Source organism: Equus przewalskii, chromosome 15, assembly GCF_037783145.1.
Source record: "Equus przewalskii isolate Varuska chromosome 15, EquPr2, whole genome shotgun sequence".
Taxonomy (NCBI): Eukaryota; Metazoa; Chordata; class Mammalia; order Perissodactyla; family Equidae; genus Equus; species Equus przewalskii.
Window position 1 is genome coordinate 39,519,652 of NC_091845.1, and position 15,546 is coordinate 39,535,197.

General features: G+C 57.9%; 3 protein-coding genes across 14 annotated transcripts; 1 reads left to right on the forward strand and 2 right to left on the reverse strand.

Annotated features, from left to right (window-relative positions):
• Window positions 1-406: 406 nt before the first annotated feature.
• Window positions 407-2,566, reverse strand: NDUFAF3 (NADH:ubiquinone oxidoreductase complex assembly factor 3). Of its 4 annotated transcripts, none has more exons than XM_070575402.1 (6): window positions 2,380-2,566; window positions 1,466-1,693; window positions 1,181-1,373; window positions 950-1,016; window positions 744-844; window positions 407-664 (listed from the first exon to the last, which is right to left on the reverse strand). In XM_070575402.1, the coding sequence occupies exons 2-6, from the start codon at window positions 1,540-1,542 to the stop codon at window positions 551-553; spliced, it is 552 nt and encodes a 183-aa protein (XP_070431503.1). In that variant the 5' UTR covers window positions 1,543-1,693; window positions 2,380-2,566; the 3' UTR covers window positions 407-550. The 4 variants fall into 4 exon arrangements, with proteins under 4 accessions (XP_070431503.1, XP_008522146.1, XP_070431502.1 ...); XM_008523924.2 differs by lacking the exon at window positions 2,380-2,566 and adding an exon at window positions 1,870-2,036; XM_070575401.1 differs by lacking the exon at window positions 2,380-2,566 and adding an exon at window positions 1,889-2,023.
• On the forward strand, window positions 2,420-7,839 carry DALRD3 (DALR anticodon binding domain containing 3). Of its 2 annotated transcripts, XM_070575393.1 has the most exons (13): window positions 2,420-2,797; window positions 3,098-3,235; window positions 5,022-5,317; window positions 5,465-5,721; window positions 5,800-5,879; window positions 5,965-6,093; window positions 6,463-6,533; window positions 6,625-6,686; window positions 6,792-6,874; window positions 6,966-7,148; window positions 7,224-7,337; window positions 7,442-7,510; window positions 7,590-7,839. In XM_070575393.1, the coding sequence occupies exons 2-13, from the start codon at window positions 3,230-3,232 to the stop codon at window positions 7,707-7,709; spliced, it is 1,470 nt and encodes a 489-aa protein (XP_070431494.1). In that variant the 5' UTR covers window positions 2,420-2,797; window positions 3,098-3,229; the 3' UTR covers window positions 7,710-7,839. The 2 variants fall into 2 exon arrangements, with proteins under 2 accessions (XP_070431494.1, XP_070431493.1); XM_070575392.1 differs by lacking the exons at window positions 2,420-2,797; window positions 3,098-3,235 and adding an exon at window positions 3,476-4,940.
• Window positions 7,363-15,535, reverse strand: WDR6 (WD repeat domain 6). Of its 8 annotated transcripts, none has more exons than XM_070575385.1 (7): window positions 15,232-15,535; window positions 9,214-11,695; window positions 9,027-9,110; window positions 8,821-8,937; window positions 8,604-8,722; window positions 7,897-8,503; window positions 7,363-7,790 (listed from the first exon to the last, which is right to left on the reverse strand). In XM_070575385.1, the coding sequence occupies exons 1-6, from the start codon at window positions 15,527-15,529 to the stop codon at window positions 8,043-8,045; spliced, it is 3,561 nt and encodes a 1,186-aa protein (XP_070431486.1). In that variant the 5' UTR covers window positions 15,530-15,535; the 3' UTR covers window positions 7,363-7,790; window positions 7,897-8,042. The 8 variants fall into 8 exon arrangements, with proteins under 8 accessions (XP_070431486.1, XP_070431488.1, XP_070431484.1 ...); XM_070575387.1 differs by having other exon boundaries at window positions 7,363-7,754; window positions 7,897-8,224; window positions 15,232-15,529; XM_070575383.1 differs by having other exon boundaries at window positions 7,363-7,754; window positions 15,232-15,529.
• Window positions 15,536-15,546: the final 11 nt, after the last annotated feature.

The following is a 15,546-nucleotide window of genomic DNA, read 5'->3' on the forward strand; positions in this document are numbered from 1 at the left end:
AAATTCAAAGAGTCCCTCCTAAGGCAGCTCACAAGCCAGCTCTGACTCCCAAGGGTTTGGTTTCACATTAAGAATCTAAATGAGGCTGATAAGGAGGGGTCACAGAACAGTCCATGGGGCTTTGGATTGGTATCCACAGGGCCTCCTGCTAGTCCAAAGCTTGGCCACTTGGGACCAGGTTGAGACCCACATACATGTTCTCTAACTTGAATCCCTAAAGGACTTTGTGGAGAAAGCACTGAGATCTCCTCAAATCTGCAGTTTGGAAGAGACGCATTACTGCCTCCTGGCCTCTGAGGGGCCAAACAGTCTAGATGCAAAGGTGACCTCTTGGTTTTTTCACAACCCCCAGCAAGAGCCTACTGAGCCAGCAGCCCCTGGCCAGCAACACACCTAGTACAAAACAGGAGAGCGAGATTAAATTATTAATATGCTAGCAAGCAAGGCAAGTGTTACAGTGCCAAAGAGGAGGGGCTGGTGAAAGTGGGGGGAACCCCTGCACTCTGCAAAGGGTGCCAAGGCCCTCCTGGACAGGTTAGTTCCTGGTGGTTCATCCTGCAGCTTGGGCCAGAGATGTGAGTACTGTCCCTCCAGGTGGGATGAGAGCAGCTCCTGTCACTCGGCCTTCATGACAGAGGAAGTTGAATGTGGCACAGGCATTGGGCTGCAAAGAGAAAGCCAGCATCAGCGGGGCTGGGGCTAGGCCTGGGCTCCCCTCACCATTCCTAAGTCCCGGGACTTACCGTGTCCTGCACTTCCACAGCGATGCCTCGTTGCCTCATGGCTCGCAGCACTTGAGCCTGCAGCCGCTCAGTCCGGTCTCCAGTGCCCACCACGACAATCTCTAGAAAAGCATGGGTATGGCTAATTTACAGCCAGGTCTGTTGACAGGCTGAGGTAGGGGTGGCTTCCTGGGGCTCAACACCTCAGCCTTCCCCTCCTCCAATACCTATTCGGGGCTCCAGCATCCAGAAGAGAGAGAAGCTTTCTTCGGTGATGTCCTGGTGGGATCCTACCTGTGTGGGGAGGAGGCAGGTTAAACACAGATCCACGCGGCTTTCCCCACGGACCCCTTACCTGCTCACAACGGGGCAATGGGATAGCCCAGTTTGCCAGGGACAGAGTGAGAGGGCAGGCCTGTAACTGGCCCTCAGTTTCCTCATGGCAGGGAAGGGCTCACGTTCCACTGCACCACGGAGTGCGGGAGCAGCGCGCAGGGCCCGAAGACGCGATTTCCGTTGACCGTGAAGCCGCGGCTGTTGTAGCTGTCGATGTACATGGCGTGCGGGGACTCGCGCTGCAGCAGAGAGATGCGCGTCCGTTGATACAGCTCGTCATCCGCCGGTGTGAGCCGATGCCCACGCCGTGGGGCCCTGCGGAGATGTAAGGTTGGGGTCTAGGTGCGGGACCGGAAATGGCTGGCCGTGGGGGGCGAGATGTTCAGGGGCGCTGGGTATGGGCTCACCACAGCAGCTCGGCGGGCGAACAGCGCAATGCAGGTTGCGCTCGGTACAAACGGTGAAGCACGAATGCGGCAGCCATGGCGGACCGGCGCGCGGGGTGGCGGGCGCAGGGTCAGCGGGGTCGTAGCTGAGCCCAGCTCAGCACGGCTGCAGCGCCCTCTGCGTCACGGAGGGCACCGCGCAGCTCGGCCGGCCCAGCGCGGGAGAGCGAAGGAGCTGGCCGATGCCATCTGTTCAAGAAGGGCGCATCCCCCAGCGTCGCTCCGGTGTCTGCACCTGCTACCCGCCCCGCCCTGGGCCCCCGCAGACAGTCCTGGGGCAACCGGACACCTGGTGGCGTGGCCTGACCCCCGACTTTCAGCCATTACGCAAGGCCCCTGGGGCCTGGGGAGGGGCGGCCGCGCACCTGGTCGAGTCCTGCACACCTGGCTACGGCGTGGTGCCAGCCTCCAAGCCCCTAATCCCAAACTTTCGGGCGCCAAATTCCGAAGGCGGGGCGCACGGCTCAAGTTTCCCTCGCTGAGCCCCGAATTACGCCCCTCTCTAACCGTCACCCGCGCGACCGTTGGCGTCGCCGCCGCGCGTCGCGCGGGGCGTAGCCGCGCGTGGATTGGCTTCTCGGGAGCGCGAGGGGGCGTGACTGGGTGTTTTCGCCTTAAAATGGCTCCAAGTCAGCGGCCAGAGCAAGCGGAAGAGGACACCGTGGTGGGGCAGTTGTAACCGTTCTGGTGTCACCGACCGGGCCGAAGCGGACCAGACATTGAACTAGACAACGGCTGGAGCATCGCCCTGTCCTCGCTCACTCTGCTCGCATCCCGAAAATCCCCCGCCCTCCGTCTTGAGCCAAATCTCGGGGGCCTACTGGCTCCAGAGTTGCTGGCGCCCGCACGGGGTTCCGGCATCTCCGCGTGCCCACCGTGTTGTGGCCTCAAGGGAACGTTGTTGCAGCGTCTGCTGTCCGCGGGGCGGGACGGGGCGGGGGGCTGGGAGGCTCGGCACAGCGAAGGACGGTCGCAATGGATTTCCGGGGGTCCCGTCGACCCCGTTTGGGCCCGTTGGGTCCCTAGCGCTCCAGAGGCTGGCAGCGTCACCGGACAAAGGGCCCCGGGTGGGGGTTGTCCCCGAGGCGGGCGCGCGGGTTTACTTCCTCTCCGGTCCCCATGGGCGCGCTTCCCTCTTGGCTGATCCCAAAGCCTGCCCTGCCACCGTCGCCGCACCAGTGGCTCTGACTGCATGGAACCAACAGGACTAATGCTACCCGGCGGATTTAATCCGGATCGGGACCCGGTCCCAGGGGAGGCCTCCACCACCCCTCCTATTGTTTGGGGGCCCAGGTGAGCGGCTCGTTCCCACTAGACTAGGTTTCACCGCCTACTCCTGGGTGCGCCACCTGGGATTGGGAATGCGGGCTTCTGATCTGGCCCCAAGGCGAAGGACCCCTTTCTCCTCCCCCACCCCCGCCCCCAACGGCTGGACAGCGGGCAACGGAATCCCAAAAGCAGCTGTTGTCTCCAGAGCATTCCAGCTGCGCTTGGATTTCGTTCCCTGCTCTTCTGCCTGAGCAGCGTCTTAGTCCAGACGGGATGGGCTAGCCCCTGACCCCCAGACATACTAATGGGTTGCTCTGGGCTCAGCCCCTCTCAGGTGCGCCCTCAGACTGGAAGTAACGGGCGTAGACGTCGGAGAGCCGGGACAGTGGCCGTCTCTGGAACTCCGGGTAACATTGGTGAAGGAGGGCCGCCCCGGGGCCTCCAGATAGCGCTGCAATGGCGGTGAGTCCCACAGGGCCGCCCCAGCCCGCAGTTCGCTAAAGATAGCCCTCCACTTCCTGGGGAAAAACCACCCCAACCGTCTTCGTAGCTGAAGTCCTCAGCCTCGGCCTCCGGTCCCCAATTCTGTTAACAGCTGTCCCCGGGTCGTGCGCCTGCGGCATGGAAAGCGCTTTGGAATGACACGATCACTCCCGTTGAGTGGGCACACAAGAAGCCATCGGGAATATCGTGTCCGCCCAGTGCTCTTTCGGCGCCTCCCAGCAGGACCTTGAGGCCCTGACCCAGAAAGGGGCCTTGCCAAATTTTTCCTGCCCCTAGGATCCCCTACTTTCTGAGCTCTGGGCATTCTCACTGCCCCAGGGCAGAGATCGCGGGTTTCCCAACACTGTGCTGTATCAGGTTCAATTTCCATTAAAAAAAAAAAAAAGAGGAAAAGGGGATTTAAGTTATGTTGAAGTAAAAACATTCGGAAGCCCTCGTGGGACAGAGGAAAGAGCTTTCTTGATAGTAGAGGAGTGGGATGTTTCAACTGAGAGCTGTCCTTTAGCTAGGTCTTCTCATGGTCACATTGTTTAGTTGGCCCACGATGGCTCATTATTGCCTAAATCAGGAAGCAGGAGGATCCTTGTTAAAGTCCACCAGGTTAAAGAAGAAACATTAAAAGCTAGCAATTCTGGAAACCATCAAGCTGGTTCCTCAAGAATCAGGAGGAGAAAACTGGCAATTCTGTTAGAGTGAACATTTATCAGGAATAAAGACAACGCATGTCTCAAAGGAAAAATGCTTGCAAATAACCTGAAACTGCAGACCACATCTTTTTAAAGTGAGACTTTTTTTTAAGTAGGCCGTAAAAGTAGTGGCTTTAATATTAGCTGCCCTATTCTAGTGACAATTCATTTGGCACTTTTGTTTTTGGTGGCGAAGATTGGCCCTGCGCTAACAGCTGTTGCCAATCTTCCTCTTTTTTCCTCCCCAAAGCCCCAGTACATAGTTGTATATCCTAGTTGTAGGTCGTTTTAGTTCCTCTGTGTAGGATTCCGCCACAGCATGGCTTGACAAGCGGCATGTATGCTGTGCCCAGGATCCAAACAGGTGAACCCAGGACCGCAGAAGCAGAGCCCGCGAACTTAACCACTCGGTCATCCCGCCGGCCCCTCATTTGGAACTTTTGACGTTTTGATCACATGTAAAATGGGGGAAATGAAACGTTATCATATATACGGAAACGTAGGACGTCAATGAGAGAAAAAGCCCTCTCTGAGCCTCTACAGGGTCGCCAGGATTCTTTCTCTGATTGCTGATGTGGGTGACGGCGAAAGAACCCTAGGCCCAGAGCGGACCCCGAGATTTCGGGGCAGGGGAGGTGGGTCACGTGAAGGAAGCTCTGGGACTGCAAGTCCAAAGGGGCCGCCATGGTTCTCTCCGGCGCACCTGTCCACTCAGGGACCACAGACAGATCCCCTTCCCGGCCAATCGGTCGTCCCGGAAGTCCGACCTCCCGACATTTTGCTTCCGGTTCCGCTCGCGCCTTCCGGTCGCCATGGCGACGAGCCGCCTTGGGGTCGGGGAGACTCTGGGGGCCCTCAACGCCGCCCTGGGGCCCGGAGGCCCTGTATGGTTGAAGGAGACGCGCGCCCGCCACCTCCGTGCCCGAGACTTCCTGGCGCCGCGGCGCGCGCTACAGGCTCGCTTCGGGGATGGACAGGTGGGCCCTACTGGGGCGGGGACGTGCTGCCAGGGGTAGCTGGGAGCGCCGCGGCCCGCTCACCCTCCTGTCCTCCTGCAGGTGCCCGAGCGTGTGGTCCATGCGGTCGCCGGCCTACAGGGCCCCGGTGTGGCCCCAGTGCTGCGCTGCGCGCCGACCCCCGCGGGTCTGGCCCTCCAGCTGCAGCGGTCCGCTGTCTTCGAGCGCGTCCTCGGCGCCGTGGCCGCTTACGCCGCGCCCGCTGTGTCCGCCTCACCGGGCCCGCGCGTCATCCTGCACTGCCCGGCGCTGCGCGGCGCGCCCTGTGCACTCCGCTTGAGCCAGCTGCGCGCCGTGCTCGTGGCCGATCACCTGTCTCGAGCTCTGCACACTCACGGGTGAGCGGAGGCGCCGGGCCAGAAAGGAGAAGGCCGACCGTCCTGGGCTTACAGCCGCGCGGCCCCTGGGGACTGGCCGCTGCGGGTGGAAAGTAGAGGTGAGCCTGACCAGGCGCTCAGGCTGAGGCAGCCGCCCTCGTTTCGCAGGGTGAGTGTGCGTCTAGTGCCAGCCGTGCGGGACCCGCATATGCTGACCTTCCTGCAGCAACTGCGAGTGGACTGGTCCGCTGCCTCGGAGAGAGCTGCGACCGAAGCCCTGAGGAGCAGCGCATTTGCTAAGCTTACCCCTGCCAATGACAGGGGAGCCCTGCCCCTTGGCGTCCTGGGCAGAGTGTGCCTGAAGGAGCTGGTGGAAGAACGGGGACGCACAGCTGGCTATGACCCCAATCTGGACAACTGTCTGGGTAGGACCTGGAGCCTAGCAGGGCCACAAGGCGGGGACCCCTGGACTCCCGGCTAGCGCCTGTGTTCTCTCCTTGCAGTGACTGAGGATCTGCTCTCCGTGCTGGCCGAGCTGCAGGAGGCTGTGCAGCACTCGCCTGAGGACAGCTCCCTAGGCCTGGTTAGTGATCAGTTCCCCCACCCTGCAGGCTTCTGGCAAAGGTGGTGTCCTGTGTCCCCGCAGTGACTGTCCCCCTACCCCATAGGCTGCAGCTCCAGATGCTCATGCAGATAGCTGCATGGTTGTACATGTGGTGAGCTGTGAGGAGGAGTTCCAGCAACAAAAATTGGACCTGCTTTGGTGGAAGTTGGATGACCAGGCTCCTCTCAGACAGGTAGGTTAGTGATGGTGGAGCTCCCCCTCACCAACCTCAGAGGGCCCTTGGAAACCCACCAAGGGGCCTGTTAGCTGATGGGTCCAGAAGGTGACACTTGATCTTGAGGGAGATGTTAGGCTTGGTGAGTGGGCATGTGCAGCAGGGGCAGAGGCCTGGAAGAAGGTGGGGTCTGGAGGGAGGTACATCTCAGAGAAGACTGAAGAATAGGTTGAGGAGGCTGGACTGCATTCTGAAGGGCTGAGCTTAAGGGAGGCACTAAGCCTGGTTAAAAGCTGGGGGAGTCCAGGCACTAGATTTAGGTTCCTTGAGGGATTTATTGCCAGAGGGTATCGCTAACTGGCTGAGGCCCTGCTATCTTCCTGACAGAAGCACCTGGTCTGTGGCCCAGTGAAAGTAGCTGGTGCACCCGACACCCTGACTGCCCCCGAGTACTACGAGTGAGTGAGGCTGGAACGCCACTGAACCAGGGTAGTTGAGGAGGGGGGGACTCTGCCCACTGGCCCTCCTCTCATTCTTTTCAAAATGCAGGCTCCGGCATGCCCAGGTGTGCAAGGCCTCAGCACTGAAGCATGGCAGGGACCTGGCACAAGGTGCGCCTGGGAGGCCCTGGCTGTGCTTTGGGATAGGGGCAGGTCATTTGCACCCCTGCCCCTTGTTCCCTGTCTGCAGAGACTGACTGACCTATATTCCCTCAGACCCAGCCTGGACAGAAACCTTCGGAGTTCTTGCTGTGGCAAGCATTAAGTTTGAGATGCTCAGCACAGCCCCCCAGAGTCAGGTGAGCCTCGGTGCCCCACAGGACCAGGGCTGGGGAGACAGGGTGTGTGGTGGCTGCCCTCCCTCTCTTCAGCTGTTCCCCTATTCCTCAGCTCCTCCTGGCTCTGGCCGACAGCAGCATTTCCACAAAGGGCACCAAGAGTGGCACCTTTGTCATGTATAATTGTGCTCGTCTTGCCACACTCTTTGAGGGTTACAAGCGCAACATGGAACAAGGTCTGTACCCCACTTTTCCAGCTGTGAACAGTCTGGATTTCTCACTGCTACAGGATGAGGTGAGTGCTCCTCCTGGGTAGCTGGCACATTCAGGAGGCTTGGACTTTCCCTCCCATCACCCTTCTCCCCCACAGGGTGAGTGGTTGCTGCTCTTCAACAGTGTCCTCCCCTTCCCAGACCTCCTGAGCCAGACAGCAGCCCTGGCCTGCACAGCCCCGGGGCTCCACATCACTGCACGCACAGAGATGGTGAGGCAGAGAAGACTAGGACAGGCACTGCACACTCTACTCTTTATTCTCATCTGGGGCACAAGGGCAAAGAGATAGGCCAGTGACTCAGTCTCTGTCTCTAGGTCTGCAAGTTCCTGGTGCAGCTCAGCATGGATTTCAGCTCATACTATAACCGTGTACACATCCTAGGGGTAAGTGCACAGCAAAAGGGGTAAAGGGGTGTGCAGGGGAAGCACAGGATGAGACCAGCAGGCCTGTTCTCTCCTCCAGGAGCCTCGACCACACCTGTTTGATCAAATGTTTGCCCGTCTGCAGCTTCTGCGAGCCGTGCGTAAAGTGCTCCACACTGGCCTGGCCATGCTGGGTCTCCCTCCACTGAGCCACATCTAACGCCACAGAGGCCCCAATATCTGGGAATGTTCACAAAGTCATCAACTAGAAAAAAAATTTTTAAAAAAGAACAGGAAAAACCTACAGATTTTGTTAGAGACCTAGAGCCAAAATAAACTTTTGTTACAAAGCTTTGTCTTGTTGGGGGGGACATAATTTTGGTCTGCCCAGGCAGCACTCTACTCACCTCCAGCGCCTGCTATGAAGTCAGGAACCCGCGGCTGCCTCTTCCTCCACTCAAGGCACACTAGGCATGGGCACAGACAGTCACTCCTGCTCCACTCTGTCTGTGAGCAGGCCCCATGCCCAGCACGCCGGCCGCCGCGGGACACCTCAGTCATACCAGTTGTAAACCTCAAGCCCCTGGCCCCCAAGAGCACAGCGGTGGCCAAACTCAGGGCTCACAGGCCAACAGTCCATGTCGGCCACGTCTGGTACATGGTACACTGTACTGTTCATGAAGGTGGGCTCACCATGCCCCAGACGCCAGAAGGTCAGCCGTTGGTCGATGGAGGCTGAGACCATGAGACTTGGGCTTAAGATCTTAAGGCCTGTCACGTGGGCAGCGTGTGCACAAGGGACAGAGTATTCCTCTAGCACATGCAGCTGGGGCACCAGCTCAGCACCCCCCACAGCCTCTTCCAGCTCTGGCACCTCCACAGCAAGCACAAAGACATGGAGGGAGCCATCTTCACTGCCACTGGCCACAAGATGGCCCTCATGTGTGGGCAAGGTGTGCAAGCTGTTGACACCACAGCTGTGAGCCTGGAGGGTCAGGCAGGGGGTGCCCAGCCCTGGGGAAAGAAGATGGTTGTCAGCACCCAGCCTGCCATGTGGGTGAATGCAAAGTGGAAGGTGGGGAGGGACAGCCACGGTAGCATACTAGCTACTCACGGTAGGGAAGCCCGGGGTCCGTTGGAGGCTCCAGGGCAGTGGAGCCATGGTCCAGCACGGTGGTGAGATCCCAGAAGGCCAGGCTTCCATCGGTGGCTGCACTGCAGAGGAACAGCCTCCTGGGAGCCAGGAAAGGGCAGCTGGGTCAGTGAGGGAGATGGAAAGCAACAGAAGCCTGAACCCAAGCCATGAAGGACCATCATGCAGCCCCTCTCACCGCCGCTGGTTGGGTGCCTCATGCATAAAGGAGTGGACCTTCAGGACACACCGCTTGTGGTGGAAGGTTTCAGCTAGGAGCTGCAGCCGCCGCCCAGAGTCCTGCAAAAGAAAGAGCCTGGGGGGCGGAGGGTGGCCCAGCTCAGAAATCATTCTGAACAACTTTACATCCTTTGTCTCCTTGCCCCCTGGACCCTATGCTCTCACCTCACTGCCCCGTCACTACAGGCTGCAGCTACAAGGGGACCAAGGCCAGGCTGGTCAAGCTCACACACAGCTAGAGACATATACCTGCAGAGACAACACACAGCCATCAGGCAGAGCCTGCGAGCAGCTACACAGGGCTTGCCCTACATGACACCACCCCATGCTCCTGCCTGGCAGTGCACATCACCTGGTCTCTGGGTCCACCTTGACCATCCGGTGCCGATTGCGCTGACGGTCCCAGTACTCATCTAGCCGGTGGGACGAAAGATGCATGACATGGCAGGCGAGGCGGCTTGGGGTGCTAGGGTCTGGGGTGACCATGATGCTGAAGCAGTGTATCTCAGCCCGGCCCCCCGCAGATACCACATAGGCGGTCAGGCCTGGCCGAGGATCCTGAGGGCCACCTGGGGTGCCAATGCCCCACACAGCCACTGCACGCACCGAGGAGATATGGTTACAAACAGCTGTAAGTGCATGGGCTGAGCCTGTGGCTGTGGGGAATGCCAGGACACAGACAGTAGTGTCCTCACTGCATGTGATCACGATGTCAATCAGGCCAGACCCCTCGCTGCTGGGATCAAGGTGGTCAGGCTGCATGAAGTTGGGCACCCCAAATTCAGGCCCCAGGGTGATGGTGCCCACACGCTTTACACAAGTGATCTCACGGCCATGCAGGCTCTCCCGGAGAATCACGTGTGGCCGGGTGCAGCCACCCAGAGCCCGGTACAGCATGACATCCCCATCCTTGAGGTAAGCGAAGGCCATAGCCGCCTCGGTATCAGAGAAGGCCCAGGAGCGATGCCCTCCACCACAGTTGATGATGTGCAGCTTCTCGTGCGACCGGGGGCTCCACACCACAAACTCATTGGCGTGAAAACCCAGGATGACCATGCTCCCATCAGCCACCATGCGGAGCCCAGCCAACCAGTTCATGCCTCGACAGGACTTCTGCCTTAGGACTGGCTGGAGTTGGCCGCCTCGCACAAAGAGCTGGTAGTAGGCGCCGTCGCGCCCTGTGGTGTACACATAGCCTCCATGGCAGGTGACTGAAGTCACACCCTGCTTCCCATGCAGAGAAGGGAGGGTGGACACAGGGCCCCACTCGGCCAAGGCATTCTCACCCCCACCACTGCCACTACCCGCTCCAAGTGCTCCAGTACCAGCCCCAGTCTTGCCTCCAACCCCAAGATCCTTGAGCAGACCTGGTCTGGAGGGGAACAGCAACACTGAGCCCCGGCGGTCCCCGCACACCAGGAAGTCACCTGGGGGTAGGAAGGCACTGCATGTGTGCCATCTCTGCTTGCTTGGAGGTAGCAGGTACCGGCAACGTTCCTTGACAAAGATGGCCTTGCCAGAGGGCGCAGCTGAGATCTCTAGGCAAGCCACCACGCCGCCAGGGCCTGATGCCAGCAACAGGAGCTCCTCATAGCCACGCAGGGCCCAGCTCAGGCTGTACACCTTCCCATGGAACAGGGTCAGGTCCACAGCTGCAGTTGGAGTGTTGATGGGGACAACCTTGACACGACCCTCCCCATTGGCCATGGCACACAGTCCGAAGCCCTCAGGACCAGGGGCTGCCTCCAGGAGGCAGTAAGACTGGAAGCGCTTGTCCTCCAGCAGCTGCTCCCAGCACTTGACCTCAAGGTCATAGAGGTACAGGGCCCCTGCATCAGTCACTGCCAGTAGTCGCCATGAGCCAGCCAGCGTCACAGCCTTGAGGGCACCTGGCCTGCTACGGGACTTGAAGCAGAGAGCTGAGACTCCTGAACCTGGGTACCCACGCCCTACCAGGTGCCATAGCCGGATGCCTGAGTCGTCGCCTCCAGTGATCACCCAGGCCTGCCTCTCATGAGCAGCTATGGCCCGGATCCCACGGCCCTGGTGGCCCCGAAAGGCCTGGAGGATCTCACCTTCATGGCTCCATACCAAGCAGACACAGTCCTCTCCTGCACTGATAAGGTAATCCTCTAGGAGCTTGACCTGCCATACACGTGCACTGTGCCCAAAGCAGTGCCCAATATTTTGTACCCGACCCCCAGGCACCCGCAGGTCACCCACCTTCCAGATGCGAACACTTCGGTCTTCTGAAGCCGTGGCCAGTAAGCCCTTGCTTTCCAGGTACGACATGCTGAAGATGACACCCACATGCCCACTGACTCGTCGGTCAGGGGCCACGGGCTTATTGTCTATTAAGGCAGCTGCTGGGTACCAGACCAGGAGCTGATTGGAAATGGCACCCGCCACTATGGTCAGCTCCTTCCAGGTGTCTCCAATCAAACAGGCTGAGGAGAGAGTGCACCTGTCCGTGCAGGGCACCTCCTGCAGGATGCAGCCTACCACGGGGTCATACAGCACCACTGAATTATGGCCCAGGGCCAAGGCCATGTTCCCCTCAAGCCAACGTGCATCCCAAATCCAGTCAGACATGTTCCACAGGCCAGAGCGCCAGAGTTCCCGGAAGCAGCCCTGTCCCCAGCTAACTTTCACAACCCGGAGTCCCTTGCTCCCAAACACAGCCACCATGGCCTCCGAGTCAAGGTCTCCGTTGGGTTCTGGTCGTACCCGGAACCCATGGATAAGATAGTGGCCAAGCAGGTTCTGCACTCGTTTCATCATCCGCAGATGTCCACCAAAATCCAAGGTGTACACCAGGACATCCGGCCCCTCACCTAGACAGAGGCAAAGAGCCACATCAGAACCCTTCACCCAACTCTGATGGAGCCATGAAGAAGAGACATGGGGCAGGGAAAATTCTCAGCATGTAGCCCATGAATGTATTAGGATACACAATCCTGCAGGCTTGAACCTTAGAAATTCCTTGGTGTCAGCTTCAGCTGGACTTTTAGTACTGACTTTCTGATCCCCTCATCAGTCACTCCTGACATTCAGTTCAACCACAAATTCCTCAAACTCACAGTCTCCTCTGCACCCCACATAACTTCTCATGCCTCAGACAGCAACCCTCTCAGCTATACTCCCCAAATCCTCAGCCTCATCTACTTCTACTTGCATCCTTCCCACTCCGCTCTCCCCCAGGGGAAAGGCTGTCCCGCTAAAGCATTCCTTCCACCTTGGGGCGATGGCAGAGCTCCTCCTGATTTCTAGGAGCTTCTTCCCTGTTATCTCAGAAGATGTGAGCATGTTCAATATTGATGGGGAGAACTGGGAGAGCTGGCCCACACTTTGGCAGCAGAGGCTCCTGTAACCCTCAGCTTCCACCTGGCTGCCCTTCAGGCAACTCCCACTCTACTAGCTCGCCCTCAAGTTTTCTCAATGCTCCTCATCCAATGACCATTACCACCCTCTGCCCACCCCCTAGCCCCAAACTGGGAAGCCCACAGCTTACTCCTTTTAACTTCCCACATTTTCTCTGGCTCCAAATTCTGTGGATTTCATTTTCTAGAGAATTTGTAAATCCTCCCCACTAGTTACTTTGATCCAGGACACCACCTCTTAACCTGAGATGACAATAACAGTCCCTCATGCCGTTCCTAGCCTGCAATCTCAATCTTTCAACATTCAGTAAACATTTATTAAGCATCGATTATAAACTAGACAATGCACTATATGCTGGAGTAGTGGGTAAGAAAATCACAGACCCTCCTGGATTAGGCTGACACTAAACAATATCACACAAGTAAATTACATTATTATAATTTTGCTAAGTTCTGGGGAAGAATTATATAGATTGCTTTAAGAATATAATAGGGGTAGGGGCTGGCCTGGTGGTGCAGCGGTTAAGTGTGCAGATTCCACTTTGGCAGCCCGGGGTTCGCCAGTTTGGATCCCGGGTGCAGACATGGCACCGCTTGGTATGCCATGCTGTGGTAGGTGTCCCACATATAAAGTAGAGGAAGATGGGCACAGATGTCAGCTCAGGGCCAATCTTCCTCAGCAAAAAGAGGAGGATTGGCAGCCGATGTTACCTCAGGGCTAATCTTCCTCAAAAAAAAAAAGGAATACAATAGGGGGGCTGGCCCCGTGGCTGTGGTTAATTTCACGTGCTCCACTTCGGCGGCCCAGGGTTTCGCTGGTTCAGATCCTGGGCATGGACACGGCACTGCTCACCAGGCCACGCTGAGGCGGTGTCCCACGTGCCACAACTAGAAGGACCCACAACTAAAATGTACAACTATGTGCTGGGAGGATTTGGGAAGAAAAAAAGCAGAAAAAAACCCCGAAAGAATATAATAGGAAAGTCTACTCCAATGGTTGTCAACAGGGTGGCAATTTTCCCCCCAGAAGTCATTTGGCAATGTCTAGAGACACTGTGGATGCAAGGGATGCTGAAAACACTCTACAGTGCACAAACAAACCCTTACACAAGGAATGGTCTGATCTGAAATGTCAACAGTGCCAAGACTGAGAAATGCTGGTCTAATCTAACCAGACCGGATTAGTGTCAGGGGAGGCTACCTTGAGGACATAACATTTAGGCTGAGGGATCAAGGATGAGAGCAGCGGCTAGCCAAAGAAAGAACAGGCAGGGGAGAGAGGAGGTGAAACTGTCTTGGCAAAGGAAACAGCAAGTTTGACGGCCCTGAGGTAGCAAGAGGTTTGGGTAGTGTGGCTGGAATAGGAGATGAAGGGCTCAAGGATGAGCTAGAGAGAATGCTACTGAGGAGGTCAGGGAGACATAGTTGCGTGGCCTCAAATAATGGTAATAAAGGTAGAGAAATAGACAGATGCCACATGTAAGAAGTCAAAATCAACCAGACTGACTTGGGGAGTGAGGTAGACTCTTGGGCTTGGGCACCTGAGTGGCTGGTGTTCCCCCTGCTGAACTGGAGTACCTAGCAGGCGTATTTCAGTTTGTAGGCACCTGCGTGCTTGGGCCTGGAACTCAAAAGAGAACAGAGCTGAGAATTCGGATTATAGGTGCACATGGATGGAATATGAAAATTGTAGCAACATAAAAGTCACTTTGGAAGTCACAGGAATAGATGAATTCACTTGAAGAGCTTTCTAACCTGCATTTCCCAAGTCATTCACCTGCTTAAAACACTTCAGTGGGGCCTCCTCACTGCCCTTAAGAATAAAGTCAGATCTAAGCCTAAAACCATCTGGCCTCTGCTCATTTCTCCAGCCTCTTCTCCTTCCAGACCCTACCTCTGCTCCAGCCTCAAAAGAATTCCCTCTTTCCCCCAAAGTGACAAATTCACTCAGTCTCAAGGCCTTTGACATTCTTACCCTCTGCCAGGAACTCGCCCCTTTCTTCTCCTAGTTCACTCTTGCGGTTCTTCAGGTTTCTGCCTAGCTATCCCCTCCTCCAGGAGCCTAAGGAGTTTAGCTTATAGTAGGTCCCCACTCCCCACATCCCAGAGTCCCTACACCAAATCAAAATTGGCCCATGCCTCCCCACCTCCACTACACACACATCTGCCCGTTAGGATTGGTAGCAGCTCACTCAAGGCTTGACAGCCAATGCCCTGCCTCGGAACCCTTCCTTATAAAACTCAGCAGCACCATCACTAGTCACTAGTAGCTTCCAGTCAGGCTTCACTGCCCCCCAGGGCTCTGCTGCCTCAGGTCCCAGGGCTTCGCTTCTCGACTCGGCCTCCTCGGAGGGGCATCGACATCGGATTTCCTGGACCCCAACCATCTCAGGAGGGGCCTCAGCCTCTGCCTCCTCGAACACTGGCCTACTCAGAAAGATCTCATCCTCGGCTTCCCGCTACCCCATCCTCGTCTGTGGACTTTCATCCTCACCTTCCAGGGAAGAGCCTCACCAGCCCCAGAAGCATCACTCCTGCCTTTCCCAGCCGGCCCTCCCCAGAAAGGCCACACCCTGGACCCGCCCACTCGGGAGGGGGGAGGGAGCTTCGTCCCCGACCTCCCCGTCCCCGTATCCTCCGCAAGGCCAAAACCCCACCCACTTCACCGAAGGGGCCGCACACCTCCCTCCTTCCCCTTCTCCCGCCTCCGAAACCGCCGTATTTTCCCCGCACCTTTCCGCGCCCCCACCCGCTCTTACCACATCAGCTGCAGTTTATGAAGGGCCGCGGCAGCCACATCAGTTTTTTGTCTCCCGGGCTCCTCCAGCCGGGCCTCATTCCCGCCGCCTCCCGGGCTCCCGCCCACCTCCGGCCGGGCCTCAGCCCGCCGCCCGCCCTCCTCCTCGGGGCATCCCTTTGTTCTTACGGCCCCGCCCCAGGCGAGCGCTCAGTTTCTTCTCTGCTAGCGCGCGCCTCAACCCAAACCTCACCCGCCAACAGCCGGTCCCCCACGCACTCCAGACCCGTGACCGGGAGGAGTATGAGCTCCGAGGTTGCCCGCGGCCAAACGTAATCCTCGTGAGCGTCCATGTCGATCCTCGAGCCGCTGCAGCTGCTAGAGCCAAGAGGTGAGCAGAGCTCTCGCGAGACAAGCCTTCCTTGTCCGCCCCGCCGCCGAGCTACAGCGCCCTTAGCAACAGGTAGCAGAACCCAGGGTCGCCCACTGCTGATGTCCAATGACGACCCTTCGCCCCGCGCAGTCCAGCCCGTGATTGGCGAGGCCGCCATCGCCCCTCCCCCTCACG